Source organism: Lepeophtheirus salmonis, chromosome 8 (assembly GCF_016086655.4).
Source record: "Lepeophtheirus salmonis chromosome 8, UVic_Lsal_1.4, whole genome shotgun sequence".
In the NCBI taxonomy this organism is placed as follows: domain Eukaryota; kingdom Metazoa; phylum Arthropoda; class Copepoda; order Siphonostomatoida; family Caligidae; genus Lepeophtheirus; species Lepeophtheirus salmonis.
The window spans coordinates 29,736,744-29,753,772 of NC_052138.2; the positions used below are offsets into that span (position 1 = coordinate 29,736,744).

The window sequence follows — 17,029 nt, forward strand, 5'->3', positions numbered from 1 at the left end:
GGTGTTTTTTTCTTTCTTTTTCGATATTATGATATTCATTGTTGCTCAAGGAAGGGGCGGCGGATAAATTTAACTTGCCTTGGGTCCAACAGATCACCAGCACAACCCATTGGCTGGGGTATACTATAGAATATTAGAAGGACTCCTTGGTGGTTAGAAACACGGTAAAGGTTGAGTTTATACTATATTTTGGCCCAGCACTTCACCTGTACTATCTGATTGCTGGGGTGTCTTTTAGATATTGAGAAGGTGTCTTTATGTCAAGTGGCAGGAGATAAATTTAACTTCACTCCGGCGCAGCAGTTAACCTGTACAAACTGTGGACTGGGATGTATTACTTATAGCATATTAGGAGGTTTCCTTGATGCTCAGGGAAGCGGCTGCGAGTTCTGAGTCTGACTCAGAATAATACAACTACTTCCTCATCGCGTGAAAGAAAAGTCCTTATATAATGCCTATATATTAGTATAATTATACTCATCAAACTGATACGAGAATGATTCTGAAAATGTTACGGTCTTTATTTTTTATTTGATATTAAGCAGAATAGTTTTTAATTATTTTTAATATCTTAATATCCCGAGGAGCGCCGGGTAAACCTATTCTAGTCTATATGAAAAATAAAGTAAACTTAGATAAAAAATATTTTAATCGTTTTAATGAGATCCATTACTTTGTTTTTGATTAGCAAGTGTATCTCTTCGAGGATATATTTATGAGACTACACATCAAACATCGTGTTCCGTTGTTTTCATATTTGACCTGTGCTTGTTTTTAATGCTCAGCAGTATTGAAGAGGTCACAAATCCAAGTTGACGGAGATTTTATAAATTTATATATTATTTTTGAAAAATAAAATAATAAACTAATTTATGTATTATTTTACTCAAACTTTAACTGTACCCCAGGTTGGGAAATCGTCCTTAAAAGGATTATTTTGTATAACAAGGGGATCTAAAATTTGGAGAGCGTTAACGTCATCACCAGGTCAATTTTAATGGTATAGTGGTGCTGCAAGTAATGGTTTCAAGTCCATTTTAATAAAGTACTGTTTTAAATGCCCAGTACTACTTAACATGCAAATGCAGCATCCATAACACGGGGTATTTTGTCACTTCTCTCAAAATCCAAAAGGTCAAAACATTTCATATTGCAGGCTTATTTTTATACCAAAATGTGCATAATCAATTTTTGTAATTCAAATCAATACCATGTCAAATAAAATTTGCAAGCTTGACACAAAGTAATTAACAATGATACACAAATACTATTTCATGAAGAAGAATATAAGATTCGATATATTCAGAAAATGATTTGAAGACACAAAATATTATTATATAAGTATACAGTAGCATTCATGAAAAATTGCAATAAAAATACATCGACTATTTACAAAGCTTGAATTCAGATAATATAAAGATGTTAATATGGTGTGTTCAATTATTAATTGAATTACAATTAAGGTATGATGATGAGAATAATAATAAATCAACTTGAATCTACAAATTATTTTTAAATAAGGCTGGAGGAATTAAGACAATTAAATTATAAATTTTTGTTCACTCCTGAACATAGAGTATTAATCTTCTTACATTAAATTGATTTGAAAGAAGAATGATTTCAACGTAAGCAAATAAGAATATGACAATTTTTGCCAACGCTGTGTCGAATAATAGGTCTATACATAATTGTATACATTATAAAAGAGTTTGAATCGTACATTGAGATAATACAATGATGATTGTATATTAATTATAACAGAAAAATGTTAAATCCATAGGGGAAAGAGAAATAAATGATGATATAAAATTTGATGCTTAGGATATGAACATCACCAACATTATTATGAAATAGAAGTAGAATATATTTTCTTCTGTGTATTGGACATTAGGTATTGATTTCGCAAAAGACTTCCTCTTACACCGTCAAGCTCTCTAGTTTCAAATTGCCAGCGTCTATTTACTCGGCATTCATGAGCACATTTGGGAGACTTACATTTGGGGCAAGGAAAGTGACAGCCTGAACACTCGTGATCAAAGCAATCGCATAAATCTAGTTTATTCCATACAAGGAGTCCCTTGTCATCGTAGACATTTCCTTTCTTTGGTACGGGAAAATAAGACTTCCTTGTGAGATTTCGACGTACTCTAGAATGTTCCTCATCTTTCCTTCGAGATGATCCATCATTACTCGAGTCATCAACAAGGAGTGCATTCCCAGCTTCATCTTCCCGTGTTGTATATCGAGTTCGAGTGGAGCGTCTGAGTGTCGTTGAAGAGCTAGAACTACTACCATTACTAGAGGCATTATCTATGGAAAAGTCGGGATTTTCCTCGTATAGACTCGACACTGAAACATACAAATCCAGATATAATTATATTATATAACTATAAGGGGTAATAAATGCTCACAAGGATCGTAAGATAAATTATTTCCTCCTTGCACTAAAATAGTTTCTGGTTCCAACTGAGAAAGGAAGTCCTCACTTTCTTCAATTTCTACGGGTTTAATGGTAAAGCGTGTATCTTCTGAAACTCGTTTAAGAGTTCTAACTGAAGGAACGCTCTCCCTTCGAAGCCTTCGCTTATTGAAACTAGGTCCCAAATGCTCCCTCTCAACATGCTTCTCAAAATCCCTTTCCGTGAAATGAAGGCCACAAACTCGGGCAGACTCTGGGTTGAGTGCGGGACCTCTTTTACAAAATTGAATCCATTTCTGCCGAACGCTGAGATCTTTTGGAAAACGATGATAGCTCACGGGGCCCCGATGCTCGCATCCGATCACGGAACACCGTACACGTCCCTGAACAAACAGAATTTAATTTAAGATTACATTACCTATTTTTATTAATTTTTAATGAATAATGAAGCATATTATATCCTAACTTACCATAATATCCTCAATCCCGCTAAAAACTGCCCTATAACAACATTCTCATGCTCTCAACCAATACTAGAGAACAAAGAATGATTTAGGTGAATAAATTTGGAATTCGGACGATCAGTTTTCAATTTCTGATAGCTTCACCTTTCTTCTGTAGCTTTAAGCTTCAGTCAATAAGTTCTAATACTACTAGAGGACTAATAACTCCAATCACGCAACCTGTTGTACTGAAAAACATTATTTTTGATTATAAATTCCAGTTGATAAACTCTTATGAGCTCTGTATAATTATGCGAGAGTAATTTTCTGACATAGTTGTAGTTTTAATCAACTCTTTCATTTTGGGCTAATATCTGGGATTCTAAAAAATTGTTATGGACCCAAAAATGATGAGCTCATTGCATATTTACAACTCCAAATCAAAGTAAATATTTATTGAAGGGTTTTCTAAATTAAATGTTAATTAAAAAATTAATTATTTCTATGGACGAATTTCCACTTCAAAAATTAAGTATCATCTTGAATTCGTATTTGTACAAGATTATGTTGTAAGTTTTATTCAATAATATGTCTTTAATATTTTATTTTCCATTGATATTAGAATAAAAATGTAATTAGTTTATAACGGTGACTAGTATTCATATGTTAGTTACCGAACTAAAATGGATAGAAAACGTTATCCAGACTTTATCGATTGCCCATATCCATAATTTATGAGCTTAAAAGCATCAGCATAATATAATTTGAAGTAATTACATATTATTGAGCAGAAAGTCAGTAAATTTGCATGTATTGAGGCACGGAGTTGAATGGATTTGGAATTCATATGATATAAAATATTCATCCATTTATGTTTAGTTAATAATGTAATTAATTCATTGTGATGAACAGGTATTATTATGTTCGGTGTCAAAATAGAACTGATTGGAAACATCAGTCAGACTATATCGATTTCCTATATCCCCATTCATGGATTTTAAAGGAGCAAGCTAATGTAATTTTTAGTAATTATGACCATATAATTGTCATGAAGTAATAAAACATGGAGAATATTTATATTTAATTATGATTTAGGGTCGTAAATTTTCATATAGCTGGATTCCGAGCCGGGATTTCTAAATATTATAAATCAAACCTCTAGAAACTACATATACGAATCAGAATCTAGGAATTATATTTAAATTATTAGTCCCTAAAATAATAAAGAATTTCATAAAAACTACACAAATATAAGAATCATTTTTTCTTAAATTATAGTTTCGAATAATATTTTGTGACCCTAGCTCTGAATCCAAGTGTTTGAATTAAGCGATTCAAAATACAAACTCCGTTTGCAAATACACTCAACTCTGCCGACTTTATGAATTAATCCCATTGATATTGAAAGATTCACCGAGGAATAATATTATTACATATGAATTAATTATTAGAATGAAACTTAATATATAATAATATGTACAAATACGATCTGAAGTTGATACTTTATTTTTGAAGTGCAAATTACTCAAATAAAATAATCAATTCAATAATTTTTTTTAACATTTACTTTAGAAAACCAATTAACAAATATCTACTTTTATTTTGAGCTGTAAATATGTAGTGAGTCAATCATTTTTCCCACAATAACATTTTTTGGGGGATTTCAAATATATGCCCAAAATGGAAGAGTTGATTAAAATGCCACATGACGTTGATATAAAATCACAACTCCGACAAATTGTATAGCTTTATAACTTTACGCAGTTCAGGTGAATTTTACATCAAAAATGATGTTTTCCCCACAACAGGTTGCGTGATAAGAGCTAGTGCTCCTCCAGATAGTATTAAAACTCATTGCTTCAGTTTTTTTCCGTTCTAACTCTCTTTCATATAAATAAAAAACATAGTGATGATGTGAAGAAGAAGTTGACGCCGTCGGAGTTGACCAAAATATTCAAATTGTAGTAATAATTAAAGGCCTCTAGCTAGGGAAAGAGCGGTCAAGGGAAAAATAAACAATTAAATCTTAAAACAAGGAAGACTATGTTAACACCGACCTTAAATATCGCGGACTGTTCAAACTAGCTGCGTGCCTGGAGGAACATGTTGCAGTTTCTAATTTTAAGGCAATCAGAATTGAGAACTACTAAATCCTACCTTCCTTTGATTGAGTGTCCACTCTTTGCCTAGAGTCCTTTCATTGCATCTATCCACCTATCTATATAAATATAAACATAAAAAAAAAAGTGACATCATTTTGTTAGGAGTTATTAGAATAAATTTCAATTTTTGGCTAGTGTCAGTCAAGATACTTACAGATAAGGTAGGTCAGTCATCATTTTTTTAACCTCGCCAGGCAGATATGACGTCAAGGCGATAAATAAAAGCGCTCCCTAGCTGAATAAAATATAATATGGTCAGCTGTTTCTGTTTACAAGTTCATTAATTATATTTATAAATCCAGATATTTTATATTTATGACGTCACAGAATTGGGCGTGTGTATCAATAAAATTTTCATGAAAATAGCGTCTCTGACCTACCTTGTCGCTAAGTATCTTGGTGTCAGTCATTATATAGCGAGGACATCTTTTACTACGATATCCTTGATTATATAGGACTGAAGACTCCAGTCCCATCCAGTTCGGTCTCGGTCTAGTTCAGTCCTGTATACCATTCCTAAAACTTTAAAAGTTTGGTACTTGATTACGTCACTCGACTTTATTTCTTCTTTTTTAATCAGTTCTACAAGTACTAACAGTCCGAAGGACTAACAGTCTTAAGGACAGATCCTATGACTAGACTGGCTGAATAAATAAGGACTGACACAAGATTAGTAGTAACAAATCGGTGCTAACAACATAGAGGGGTGCGCTTCAAATGTTTTATATTCGATCCTCACTAAATTTGACTATAATTTTCTTTATAGAATTCTTCATTTTTTTATTATCATACAAGATTTGGAGTGGTTGATGTATAAATAAGTATACTTTAACTTTCCATTGTTTTGCTCAACTAACTTTCGGCTTCAAAAAAATTCCTTTGCTTTTGAACTCTTAGCTAGGATTCAAGAAAATATAAACGAAGAAAAGAATGCATCATAGCTAGAATGTATATACATGAGAATTATACGTTCCATTAGCCACACACCTACTTTAAACTTCAGGTATTTCGTCTCTTTGACAATTTATCAATGGCTACTTATACATTTTTGTGTCAGCAACAACTTTTTCTTTATTTTTCTTTACATCAAATACCTATAATACGTACAAAATCGATTTTTTATAACTCGTTTTTTAAAAGATAAGTTAATTCTCGTCCACTTCTAGAATCAATTAAACTGTAAACTTCCATTACGGTACGGAAAACTTTAGACTTTTGAGACTGTCAAAACTTATAAATTATATCAGCTGACATAGATATAATGAACTTGCAAAAATTTGATTCTTATTAACATAGTTAGTTTGCTACGAGAGATAGAAGAGAAATTTGTCCATGGCTACGAATAATTTTTTTTTGTTATCAACAACTTTGTTGATTATTCGTCAACTTTGATATATCCGATGAACTATGGGCAGAATTCCGTAAACTTTAGCCTTTATCTATTAAGTGGTAAAATTTCATAAAATTATATCGGCTTGCATATACATTATTGTAGTCGTGAAATTTTGTTTCTTAATTGCAAAGGCGGATAAACAAAATATGAAATAATTAGCAAAAGTTACCCGATGTGCGCTGGGTTAAATTTAAGACGAAAATAAGTACAAAATTTGCGGAATTGGATTGTTCGTATTGTTCAAGGTTAATAGAAATACAAGGTTTGACCCATCATGTAATCGGGCTTGCTGTATTTGATGTACCGTACCGTATGCTGGGCAAGACACCTAAATTTTTACCAAACACGCAACCACTCATTGTCTATGACGTCACGATCGCTAGAATTTTCAATTTAATGTCACGTACCGACTGCTGGGCAAGAAAAACAGATTTTGACAACATACACAACCATTATGACATCAATATTTCTATTAACCTTGGTATTGTTCAAGTATATCCTGTTGTGTTGCCTGGACTCACCTCTGCTCTTGAGGCTGCCGTGTTCTCCCTAATCTCTTTTAATCTTCCATTCCTCTGTGCTGAACTTTCTCTTGCTCTTGTGGCTGCTGTGTAATCCCTAATTTTTTTCAACCTTTCAATCCTCTCAGTTGTTGTCTCTACTGCTCGTGTCTCTGCATTCCGGATTCGATTAGCTTCCCTCCTAGCAGCCGCCCCCTCCCTTTTATTTAATTTTGGAGGGGGCGTTTGTTGCTGCCCAGAGAGAAGTGGCACTTCTGTTCCTGTTAATACTTTTGTCCTTGCTCTAGTCTGGTTTATCAACTCACCTGATGATCTTACTCCTGATGTTGCTTCTTGTTGAGACATCAGAGGAGTAGATTGAAGGACCCATCTGGATGTTGAACGTGGAAGTCAGGGCCTCTTGTGTGCAGGTGTTGTTGGAGGAGTCACCTGTGTACAGGCCAGTCAAGATAATTAGTATATTGATTTATAGTTCAGGTTATCGTGACAGGCTTACTTGTGTACAAGCAGTGGTCGATTGTTCCAAGGAGGTTCCGATAATGAGAAAATATTAAAGTTCACGTAATTTTTTAAATGTATTGTATTATATAGTTCTCCTGGTATAACTGGATATATGTATATGAGGATACTAAATGACGGAATATTACAAAGCTTTACAATCACTTAACCTATTGAAATAAAACAATATATTTATTTATAATAATAAATCAAAATCGAAATTTAATTAAACTTACATAATCTTCATGCCAAACCACACCAGCAAAGCAAATTTTAGCTTAAAATGTTGTTCCAAAACGACGATATCGCTGCATACATACAAACATACGTAAGTGGCATATGATGTAGATATTACAAGGTTAATAGAAATATTAATAATAACCTTGGATATTACTTCTAATATCTGGAGTGGACCCAAGCTCAATCACTTAACCTATGTAGGGGGAAGTGTTTTTTTTTTTAAAAATCAAATGGCAAAATCTAATAGACTTAATATAATATTAGTCACTTTTTATTTCATGAGCATCGGATAATTCATGTGAAGTCACGTGCTACAATAAAAATATCTTCGACAAGGACATCAATTACAACAAAAATAAATAAAAAATTTGATTAAAAAAACTTGCGAAGTGTTTTAACATGGGATGGCTTTACCTACCTAAACTTTTTATTACAAGTCAATTATGAAAAAAATTACAAAAAATGAACTTTAAATTATAAGCCTTGAATTCAAATTTCTGGGATGAATTGAAATACCTGAGTGTTAACTGTAGTTGATAAACCTCGTTTAATCTTTTTTACTTAATTTGGCCCTAATATTGTCTTAAAAATATAATTTATTAATTTCCTCATTCTAAAAATGTGGCAGTGAATTTTGGCTTCTTTAAGTAAAATTTGCGGTATCTCCAAAAAATTAACCAGAATCATTTGTTCATTGAAATGAATTATAATTTGTTGGAAAATGTATTCCATATTCAATTTTGAGAAAAATTATTCTAGCTTCCTTATCAGTTGACGTACTGCAAATATGCAATTTTATTATAATGACTCAGTACTATTAAGAGTTGGTCATAACTCTTAAGTTATATATAATATATTTTAATAATGAATTATTACTTAATCCATCTATATTCAGGATTAAGAGGAGATTGCTATGAATCGCAACAGACTTAGCTATTCTACTTCTGTGAAAATGAAATATTGTTATTTTTAGTCGGCTATTAGTGTTTTGAACTTGAGTTTGATTAATTTTTTTATGATTCCCATAGACATTTCAGACAAAAAAGCTTTGGTGCCCTAAACACACATGAAAACGTTCTATCTAATTTAGAGTATCCGACTTTTTTATGACTCAAAAACTGTACAACTTCATTTAACGAGCGCTATAGTGTGTATGTATGTATACTGTGCAAGCCTGGCACTACCTTATGATTGGAACGCTGAACAGAACGGGGAAAAAATTGAACGGAACGCTTACAAGTCTGCAATATAAAGGTGGGAACAAATACATGAAGAAAAAAAAAACATTAGTTATTTAGTGGATCAGGGTCCATATACACCAGACCATATATATTTATATTAATGCATGAGGTACTCATCACAAATTCTACTTGACAGACATTTATAGAATAACAAAAATGACCTAAAAATGCTTCACATATATTCAGATCTATTAATGACAGTTATTTTTTACAGATGGTAAAAAAGAACGAACAATACACAGTATAAACAGTTGGTCATTATCAAGAAAAATTGTAATCAATATTTTTTGTTTTTAAGATTTCCTCTAAGGACGATTTTTTTCAGTGACATTTTCCATTGGCTGCTTATGAATATACCAATATACACGTCAAATATTAAGTAATAATTAAAACAATGAAGGGAAAAACAAGTTTAATCATTTGTGTTTACCCATGACTGGGTAAATGTAGATGTAGAGATGATGTCTGCAAAAAATTGAAGGATAGCTAAACAAAAAAGTGTAGATAACTATTGAAATGAATATATATTTTTTTTTTTTGTTTTATAATGTTTAATTTTTCATCTCAAAAAATTGAAGAAGACATTGACCAAAATCTTGAGGGCATAAATTGAGAATATATAAATAGAATTTGATTGGCATTTACTATGTAAATGTTCTTCCTCTACAGGAAAGCCAAAAACAAGTATTTTTACCTTAAATAAGATGCCACCATGGATATATATATATGAATTAAATCTGCAGTGTATTATAAATAACACCTTCACCAAGGACGAAATTACATCTAGCTATTAAAAATCGGTGTTGGAGCAATGAAACAAGATTTGAAATTTGTCAAAAAAAAAAATTATCATGTTCATGAATAAATAATTAAGTAATGCAATTGAATAATACCTTGGTGTTTGTTGAATTAAATATGTATACACAAACACATATATATATATATAATTAGGTTTCCAAATAGTTTGATGGCGATAAAAATATTTTAAGTAAAAATACCTGAATACTATTAGACTATGTAAGATGCTTTTTAAAATGATTATTTAAGTTGAACGACTAGAATATAAATTCATTCTTTGTTCTCCATCTGGACAATGCCAAGATATTTGAACAAAGATATGAAATAGTACTTGTTAATTAAAACAGAAAAGTTGAGTAGTTGTAGCATCTTCTCATTTAATACTAATTGTAAATATCTTTTAGAGTATTGATTAAACACATTTATATACTATCATAAATTAGACATTGAAAAAAATATTTGGATACAATAATTACGAAAGCATGATTTCAATTTATAAATAGATTTTGTGTGGTCAAGTCAGTATCTTTTAAATTGAATTTGATGTTCAAGAAATCTGAATTTAATTAATTTTAAACGTTTAAGTGTGAGATGCTCAAAAGAAGGGGTATAATATTAGACTAGCATTTTTTGTTTATATATCATTCGCACTTCCGTTGGTCTGAGGAGAATAAACACTCCCAGAGAGAGGTGGTGGAGAATAAAGACTGGAAGATTCCATTTGGGCATTAAGCTTATCATCAAGATTAGACAGCCCTAAAGAACTGCTACCAGTATTGAAAGACAAATCCGTAGATACCGGTAAATCCAGTGAAAGAGAAGGGTTGTGGCCGAAAGAGTTGGTTATTACTGATGATCTCGGATTGGGAGCCCCTGTTGGACAGACAGATGTAGGCGGCATCACGGCAAGAACTTCAGAAATTTTTTGCTTTAGCTCCCTGATTTCTTTTTCTTTCTGAATAATAATATCTGAAAGGAAGAGAAAAATGAATATATATTTGAACATATGATTTCCGAGTATGACTTTCGAAGAAGCAACTTGATACTTACTTTGTCTGAGAGACAAGTCACGCCTTGCTTCACCAAGAGCTGAGAACAAATCCATCTTTAACTTTGTAACTGATGATAGAGAACTTTCTAAAGAGGAATTTTTGTCCCTGAGCGCATTCAAGGTACTAACAAGCTGCTCAGGATCACCATGAGATTCTTTATATTTTCTAAGAACATATATTTCTTGTTCTGCTTTGGAGCATCGATCCTGAGACGAATACAACTCACTTCGAATTTTTCCAATCTCAATTTCGAGCTTGGCAACATCGCTCCGATTTTGCTGAGCATTTCGTTCACTTTTGTCCGCATCTTTCTTTGCCTTTCGCTCTGTTTCAAGTTTGATTTGAAAATCAGTTTTCTGTTTACGCTCATCTGCCAAGCGTTTCTCAAGGTTTGAGACAGTTGCCTTTTCACAGGCACGAGTTGACAAAAGAGAAGATATTTTATTATCAAGAACAGATTTTTCTACTTGCAAATTAGAAATTTCCGATTTCAAGTTACGTTCATCTGCAAGAAATTAAAAAAATACTGACATGTTATATTTAAAGACGGGTGTATAACACTTACTACTCATATAAGATATAATCTGATCCCTCAGTTCGTTTTCCTTATTACGTGAGATTTGAAGATCACATTTAAGTCTTTTAATATCTGATTCCGTACGGGTAATCAATTCATCTTTTGAGAGTTTAGACAAATCACGACTTTTCTTAGAAGAGGAATCTCTGGACTGGGATGCATTTCCAGACTTAGAAGACCTTCCTTTTCCTCCTCCACCAGAACTATTGCCATTATTTGGAGGTACATCTTCACTTTCATCAACATTTGTTGCAGAACCATTTAATTTTGAATTTTTGGTTATAAGCTTACCGTTGCTGAGATCAGGTCCATTAGTACAACCTCCAAGTCCAGCTGACGCAGAAAGTAAGCCGTTACTTAGAGATGAAATAAGAGAGTTTGAACTATAGCCTTCATTTAACGAAGCAGTTTTTGCCATTGAGCTCTCGACAGAATTACTGGTTGAACCAGCACTCGGAGAAGATTTTTGTTTGTCACTGTTATGACCATTCCACGATACAACACCATAACTTGACCATGAGTTTGAAACTGATATCACAGAATTTCCTCCTTGCTGATCCGATATTTTATCATCAGAGCCTTAAATAAAAATAAAAAAATTTAAAGAAGATAATATAATAGAAACTAAGAACTATAAATTAAAAAAAATGAATACGTACAAGGCTTTGGACTAGGATGAGGATTAAATGCGTCCTGTCGAACGGAGCCAGGAGGTAAAGCCTCTCTACAAAATTCATAATAATACTCATTTTCTTTATGGACCTCTTTCTGACGCCGCACTCGGATTCGATATCCAACGTAGCTTTTAATTCCAAAGCTCAGAGTGACTACAGGATATCCTATACTAAAATAGAGAGAATAAGACTTATTATAAAATGGTATGAGGCAGAACGATGAGAAAGCTGAGAAGTGGATTTTGGAAAGAATGAAAAGAATATGAAGTAAAGAAGGAGGGATTTACCAATGTGCAGCAAAAGGCCTACAGAGATCCAAATGAAAGGGATAATGTTTAAAGTCAACATGAGCCTTGAACTCCTTGAGCCGTATGGAGACTTCAATATATACAAAGAGGAGCCAAAGAAAAACAGTGGGAAAGCAGATTCCTTTTTCCGTGTGCCAGACGTACTGTACCCAGACATACGTACTCGCCGCAAAGAACAACCAATGCAGTGGGATAAAGAGAAAGCAAATCATGTCCGAAGTCAGTGCGATGCAAATAAAAAATACTGAGAAGGCCATTCCTTGATACTTGAAACTGTCACTCACACTCCGCAAAAACAACCAGAAAGGCCACAAATACTCGAAACGGAACTCCAAGAAATAATCCGCGAAAAGAACTAGGCCCCAAAGAAGCAGTAATTTGATATACACCAGGGAACTAAAAAAAAGAAAAAGAATCCGTGAGCTCCAAAAGGAATGGCACATCAACAGCTAACACTAAGCGTCAATCGACGACAATCACTACTGACTTTCCGTAAAAGTTTTCCGCTATTTTGGTTCTCTTGAGGGGGCGTCGGGCGAGTTTTCCATCGGCAGCACTCCGTCTCTTCATTACTCCTCTCTCCTATTTCTTCTCTTCTTCAACACTTCAATCCAGGAACATCCAATATCATCTATATATGTGCTCCAACTCTAGGCGATCCGTTAGTTCCAAGTCTTCCAAGTTCCTCACTTCCTCTTCGTACTTACTTACTTCTTTCCTTCTTCTTCTTCTTCAGTCAGCTTCAGTCAGCTTCAGTTTCTTCTTTTCTTTTCTTCTTTTTTTGTATTTCTTCCATAAATCATCTTTCTTTCGTCAGCTAGCAGCAGCAGCAGTAGCAGCAGCAGCAATACCGTTCCGCTCATTTCTATTCCACCTCTCTCCCTCCATTTCTTTCTCTTTCTCTCTCTCTCTCTTTACCCACACGCACGCATAACAAACTTACTTTCTTCCACTACCCAGGGACCCTGCGTGCCAGTTCAGCACAATATCTCTTTTGAATAATGACACTCTCGCACCCTCTCCATTCAATACCCACTTTGCAGCTTCTGAAACAACCATTCTCAGTCTAAAAGTAACAAGCTCAGCGCCAGGCAATACATAAACTCAATTAAAGCATCGCTATTGAACATTATTTTTTTCATTCATCTTAAAGTAGAATGATTTTCGTTCAATTTTATTTCCTATGCTTATATTATTTTTTATTTCCTGTTTTGAGGCCCATTGACCCATTGACCATTATTGTCTTAATATAATTTCAATTTTACCTTATTGATGATTCACAACGTTCTTACTTCAAAATAGTACATATTATTCTCGTATAAGTTAAGGCTAAATTACCTAAATATTAAGATTCGTACTCAATAAAAAGCATTAGGCATTCAAGCTAAGTAGACAATAATTATTTAGTATAATTAATCACATAATGTACTGTTATAAATAATGAAATTAAAAACGGTAGTCAGATGGCGCCAAATTAATTTATTTAATAATAACGGGGAAGAACATTATCTGATTCGGATTCTGACAACTGTAGAAGGATGTAAAAAAACTACGTACGTCTCATCTGATTGTCATGAGCAGCTGGGCCGGCCACTCTTCAGCTCAACAGCTTCGTATTCTTTTCTTGCTTCATTTCATTAAAATAAAAATCCATTCATAACATTTCCCGCCACATATTTAATAATGAAGTCTCGACCACAAGTTACTTTTATAGAAGATCCTCAAATTATTACAGAATGTAATAGAATACAGAAAATCAAGGGACGAGTGAGTTGAGTTGCTTATATACCTATAATATTCGATTTTTTAATGGACTGTTTAAATAATGGAATAATATTTAAAGGCTTCCATGGTATCCAGCCTCATACAAAGCTATGGTTTAAAAGAGCACATGAGGATTGAATCCTCAAGGGATGCGACTGAAGATGAATTAAAATCTTTTCATAGTCAGGACTATCTAGACAAACTTGCAGCAATGGAGACTGAAGAAGATGCAGTAAACGAAAACGATCAGGAGGAGATTGGCATTGGTAGTCAATAGGGATTTACACCCTTTTTTTTCTTTGAAAAATTGTAAACTAAACTGCGGAGTATATATTTAATATTCTCTCTCATCAAATGTTACTTTCCATAGGTAGTAGTGTTCAAAGATCAACAAAATTGTTAGTTCCAATTTTAGTTTACAAATCATATTAGTTTTCCCGTCAGGTTAAGTTCTTGGAACACTATTTACTTAGAATTAAAATATTTATATCCAGTTTGTTGAGGGAGAAATTACTCGAGGATTCATTTTAAATTAATGCTGTCATTCATTTTAAAGTATTATTTTTAATGTTGGTGATCAACTTTGTATGTCTTCGACCTAATTAAAAAAATGAGAATCTCTAAACTCTTTCAGTGTTTCGTAATCAGTACATTTTTTTGTATTTTTCTTAGAATTTTACAAATATCATATTATGTGTACTATAAGTACCCAATATTTGAAATTTATTCTAAATGGTGACTAGCTGATTTCATACCCTTTTATAATTAAAATCCAACATTTTCTTGCGGAAAAATAAAATTTAATTCTTTCGACTGACTCATGCTTAGCCGGACTATTCAAGGTATTGATGTAGTGAACTTTCGAGCGGGAAATATAGTATTAATGGGAATGTTCGCAGTTCCAGACTTTTTTTTTTTTCTATTCGAAAAATTGAATTCAATAATTGTCATTTATGTATTGATAGTCTTATCTTTTACTTCAATCCGTTTAGGTTATGATTGCCCTTGGATTCCAAATATAATGTCATTTGTTCGTCGAATTGCAGGAGGTTCAATAACTGCTGCTGAGGCTTTAGCAAAAAATGAGTGTGAAATTGCAGTCAATTGGTTTGGTGGTTGGCATCATTGTCAGAGAGATACAGCATCAGGATTTTGCTACGTAAATGACATAGTTTTAGCTATTCATGCCTTGAGAAAGACTTTTGACAAAATTCTTTATGTTGATTTAGATGTGCATCACGGTATTTTTAAATTGAGAAATATATTTATGTAATGTATTGATTTTGTATTATAGGGGATGGCGTAGAAAATGCATTTGCCTTTACACCCAAAGTTTACACATTTTCTATGCATCAATATGAAGCTGGGTTCTTTCCAGGCTCTGGTAAATTGGAAGATTGTGGTAGAGGAAAAGGTACAAATTTTACGACCAATGTTCCTATAAAAAGAGGAATAGATGATGAACAGTATGCTTATATCTTTACAAAGTGAGAAATTCTTAGAATATAATTAATTATCAGTGATAAGAGTGTGTTCATAGTCAATTTAATATCCCCTCTTTTCAAGCTTATTTGATGAAATTTGTTATGCATTTCGTCCTGACGCAATCGTAGTACAATGTGGAGGGGATATTCTTGCAGGGGATCCTCTAGGAGGATTTAATGTTACTCTTTATGGTGCTGGTATATGCATCCAAAAGATTATGTCCATTAATAAACCTACTCTATATCTTGGAGGCGGAGGATATAACCTTTCAAACACTTCTATATATTGGACATATTTGACTGCCTTGCTAACTGGAAATGTTCTTCCCTCAGATATTCCCGACTGTGATCCCTATTTTCCTTCTTACGGTCCAAGTTTTGAACTTCAAGTTGATTCTAGTCTACAAAAAAATGAAAATACCACTCAAGACATCGAAGATCTTTTAGAAACATTATTTGGTACGGTATTATTCGGTATAACAATAATTATTTCACATTAACACCTAGTTTATAAGCCAGTCATCACATTGTAGATGTGTAGAACTCTTTAAAAATTGGTTCTCTGATCAATACTTTCATATTAAAGTCAGTAAATTTATTAATAATTCATTTCTTCCTTTCATGTCAGATGTTTTGGAAAATGTATCAACATAGTCGAAACCATTCCTTCCTTAATACTACATATATCTGAAAACCAAAGTTGCTCATTACGTTAATATTTGAACTTTATTAGACTGTTAATTATCACATTATATATCAGGAATATCTAATTTAATATTATACCCATCATGTTGAAATATATACGCTTTTATTAAATACCATGAATATTAATAAATAATCAACAAAACTAAGAAAATTCCGACCAAATTTTGTCGAACTCTATAATAAAAGGATTGACCAATTCAGCGTCATCTGTTATGATGAGACTTTCTTTGTTTCCATCTGCTGCTTGCTTGGTCCAATTAAATGATCCAAATATAACGGTCCTACGGTCTATTAGGCAAAGTACGCAATTAATATGTATAATTATTAAATATCATTTGACACCTCTACTCACCAATAATAGCAAATTTATGGTGCATCAAATATATGTCTTCCATATAGTTCATTCTCACAAAAACGCCAAGCTGACGAAGCTTGTCAACATAAGAACCAGTAGCATTGCTCTCTGCGGACTTATCCACTATTAATCGAACAGTCACCCCTAATGACAATAGTCTCATAATAACCTTTACAAGGGTTGGATTGGTGAGTAAATACAGACATAAGTCAACTGACTTTTTTGCCTTCATAAGTTCTGAAACAATTGTATCGATTTCCGTAGAGGAATGACCTTTAGGACCAGGAAAAAATAGGACCTTCTTCATGGAGGATTTTTTGTAAAAAAGCATAAATATCAAGGAAGTTAGAAATGAGGAAGAAACAGATACTAATAAAAATTGTCGAAGGTCCATT

The 17,029-nt window shown here is 32.9% G+C and overlaps 4 protein-coding genes and 1 long non-coding RNA gene across 12 annotated transcripts; 1 reads left to right on the plus strand and 4 right to left on the minus strand.

The window, feature by feature from the left end:
• Window positions 1-1,270: 1,270 nt before the first annotated feature.
• Window positions 1,271-5,167, minus strand: LOC121122984 (uncharacterized). The gene is made up of 3 exons (XM_040718063.2): window positions 2,890-5,167; window positions 2,412-2,802; window positions 1,271-2,349 (listed from the first exon to the last, which is right to left on the minus strand). The coding sequence occupies exons 1-3, from the start codon at window positions 2,890-2,892 to the stop codon at window positions 1,844-1,846; spliced, it is 900 nt and encodes a 299-aa protein (XP_040573997.1). The 5' UTR covers window positions 2,893-5,167; the 3' UTR covers window positions 1,271-1,843.
• An 898-nt stretch (window positions 5,168-6,065) lies between these two features.
• On the minus strand, window positions 6,066-7,559 carry LOC121122989 (uncharacterized). Its single transcript, XR_005865877.2, has 3 exons — window positions 7,435-7,559; window positions 6,939-7,367; window positions 6,066-6,429 (listed from the first exon to the last, which is right to left on the minus strand). It is a non-coding gene; the product is annotated as an uncharacterized lncRNA (long non-coding RNA).
• Window positions 7,560-8,703: 1,144 nt separating this feature from the next.
• Window positions 8,704-16,390, plus strand: LOC121122987 (histone deacetylase 8). Of its 2 annotated transcripts, XM_040718069.2 has the most exons (6): window positions 13,847-14,093; window positions 14,170-14,356; window positions 15,083-15,331; window positions 15,385-15,577; window positions 15,657-16,033; window positions 16,203-16,390. In XM_040718069.2, exons 1-6 carry the CDS (start codon window positions 14,010-14,012, stop codon window positions 16,226-16,228), a joined length of 1,116 nt encoding a protein of 371 aa, XP_040574003.1. In that variant the 5' UTR covers window positions 13,847-14,009; the 3' UTR covers window positions 16,229-16,390. The 2 variants fall into 2 exon arrangements, with proteins under 2 accessions (XP_040574004.2, XP_040574003.1); XM_040718070.2 differs by lacking the exons at window positions 13,847-14,093; window positions 14,170-14,356 and adding an exon at window positions 8,704-8,930.
• On the minus strand, window positions 8,970-13,345 carry LOC121122985 (macoilin-1). 7 transcript variants are annotated; one of them, XM_040718066.2, is made up of 7 exons: window positions 12,814-13,345; window positions 12,306-12,722; window positions 12,004-12,188; window positions 11,333-11,923; window positions 10,766-11,272; window positions 10,367-10,684; window positions 8,970-9,382 (listed from the first exon to the last, which is right to left on the minus strand). In XM_040718066.2, exons 1-7 carry the CDS (start codon window positions 12,894-12,896, stop codon window positions 9,330-9,332), a joined length of 2,154 nt encoding a protein of 717 aa, XP_040574000.1. In that variant the 5' UTR covers window positions 12,897-13,345; the 3' UTR covers window positions 8,970-9,329. The 7 variants fall into 7 exon arrangements, with proteins under 7 accessions (XP_040574000.1, XP_071746507.1, XP_040573999.1 ...); XM_071890406.1 differs by having other exon boundaries at window positions 8,970-9,425; window positions 10,341-10,684; window positions 12,814-13,169; XM_040718065.2 differs by having other exon boundaries at window positions 8,970-9,403; window positions 12,814-13,160.
• On the minus strand, window positions 16,282-17,028 carry zuc (Mitochondrial cardiolipin hydrolase zuc). Its single transcript, XM_040718071.1, has 2 exons — window positions 16,632-17,028; window positions 16,282-16,567 (listed from the first exon to the last, which is right to left on the minus strand). The coding sequence occupies exons 1-2, from the start codon at window positions 17,026-17,028 to the stop codon at window positions 16,422-16,424; spliced, it is 543 nt and encodes a 180-aa protein (XP_040574005.1). The 3' UTR covers window positions 16,282-16,421.
• Between the last annotated feature and the right edge of the window lies 1 nt (window position 17,029).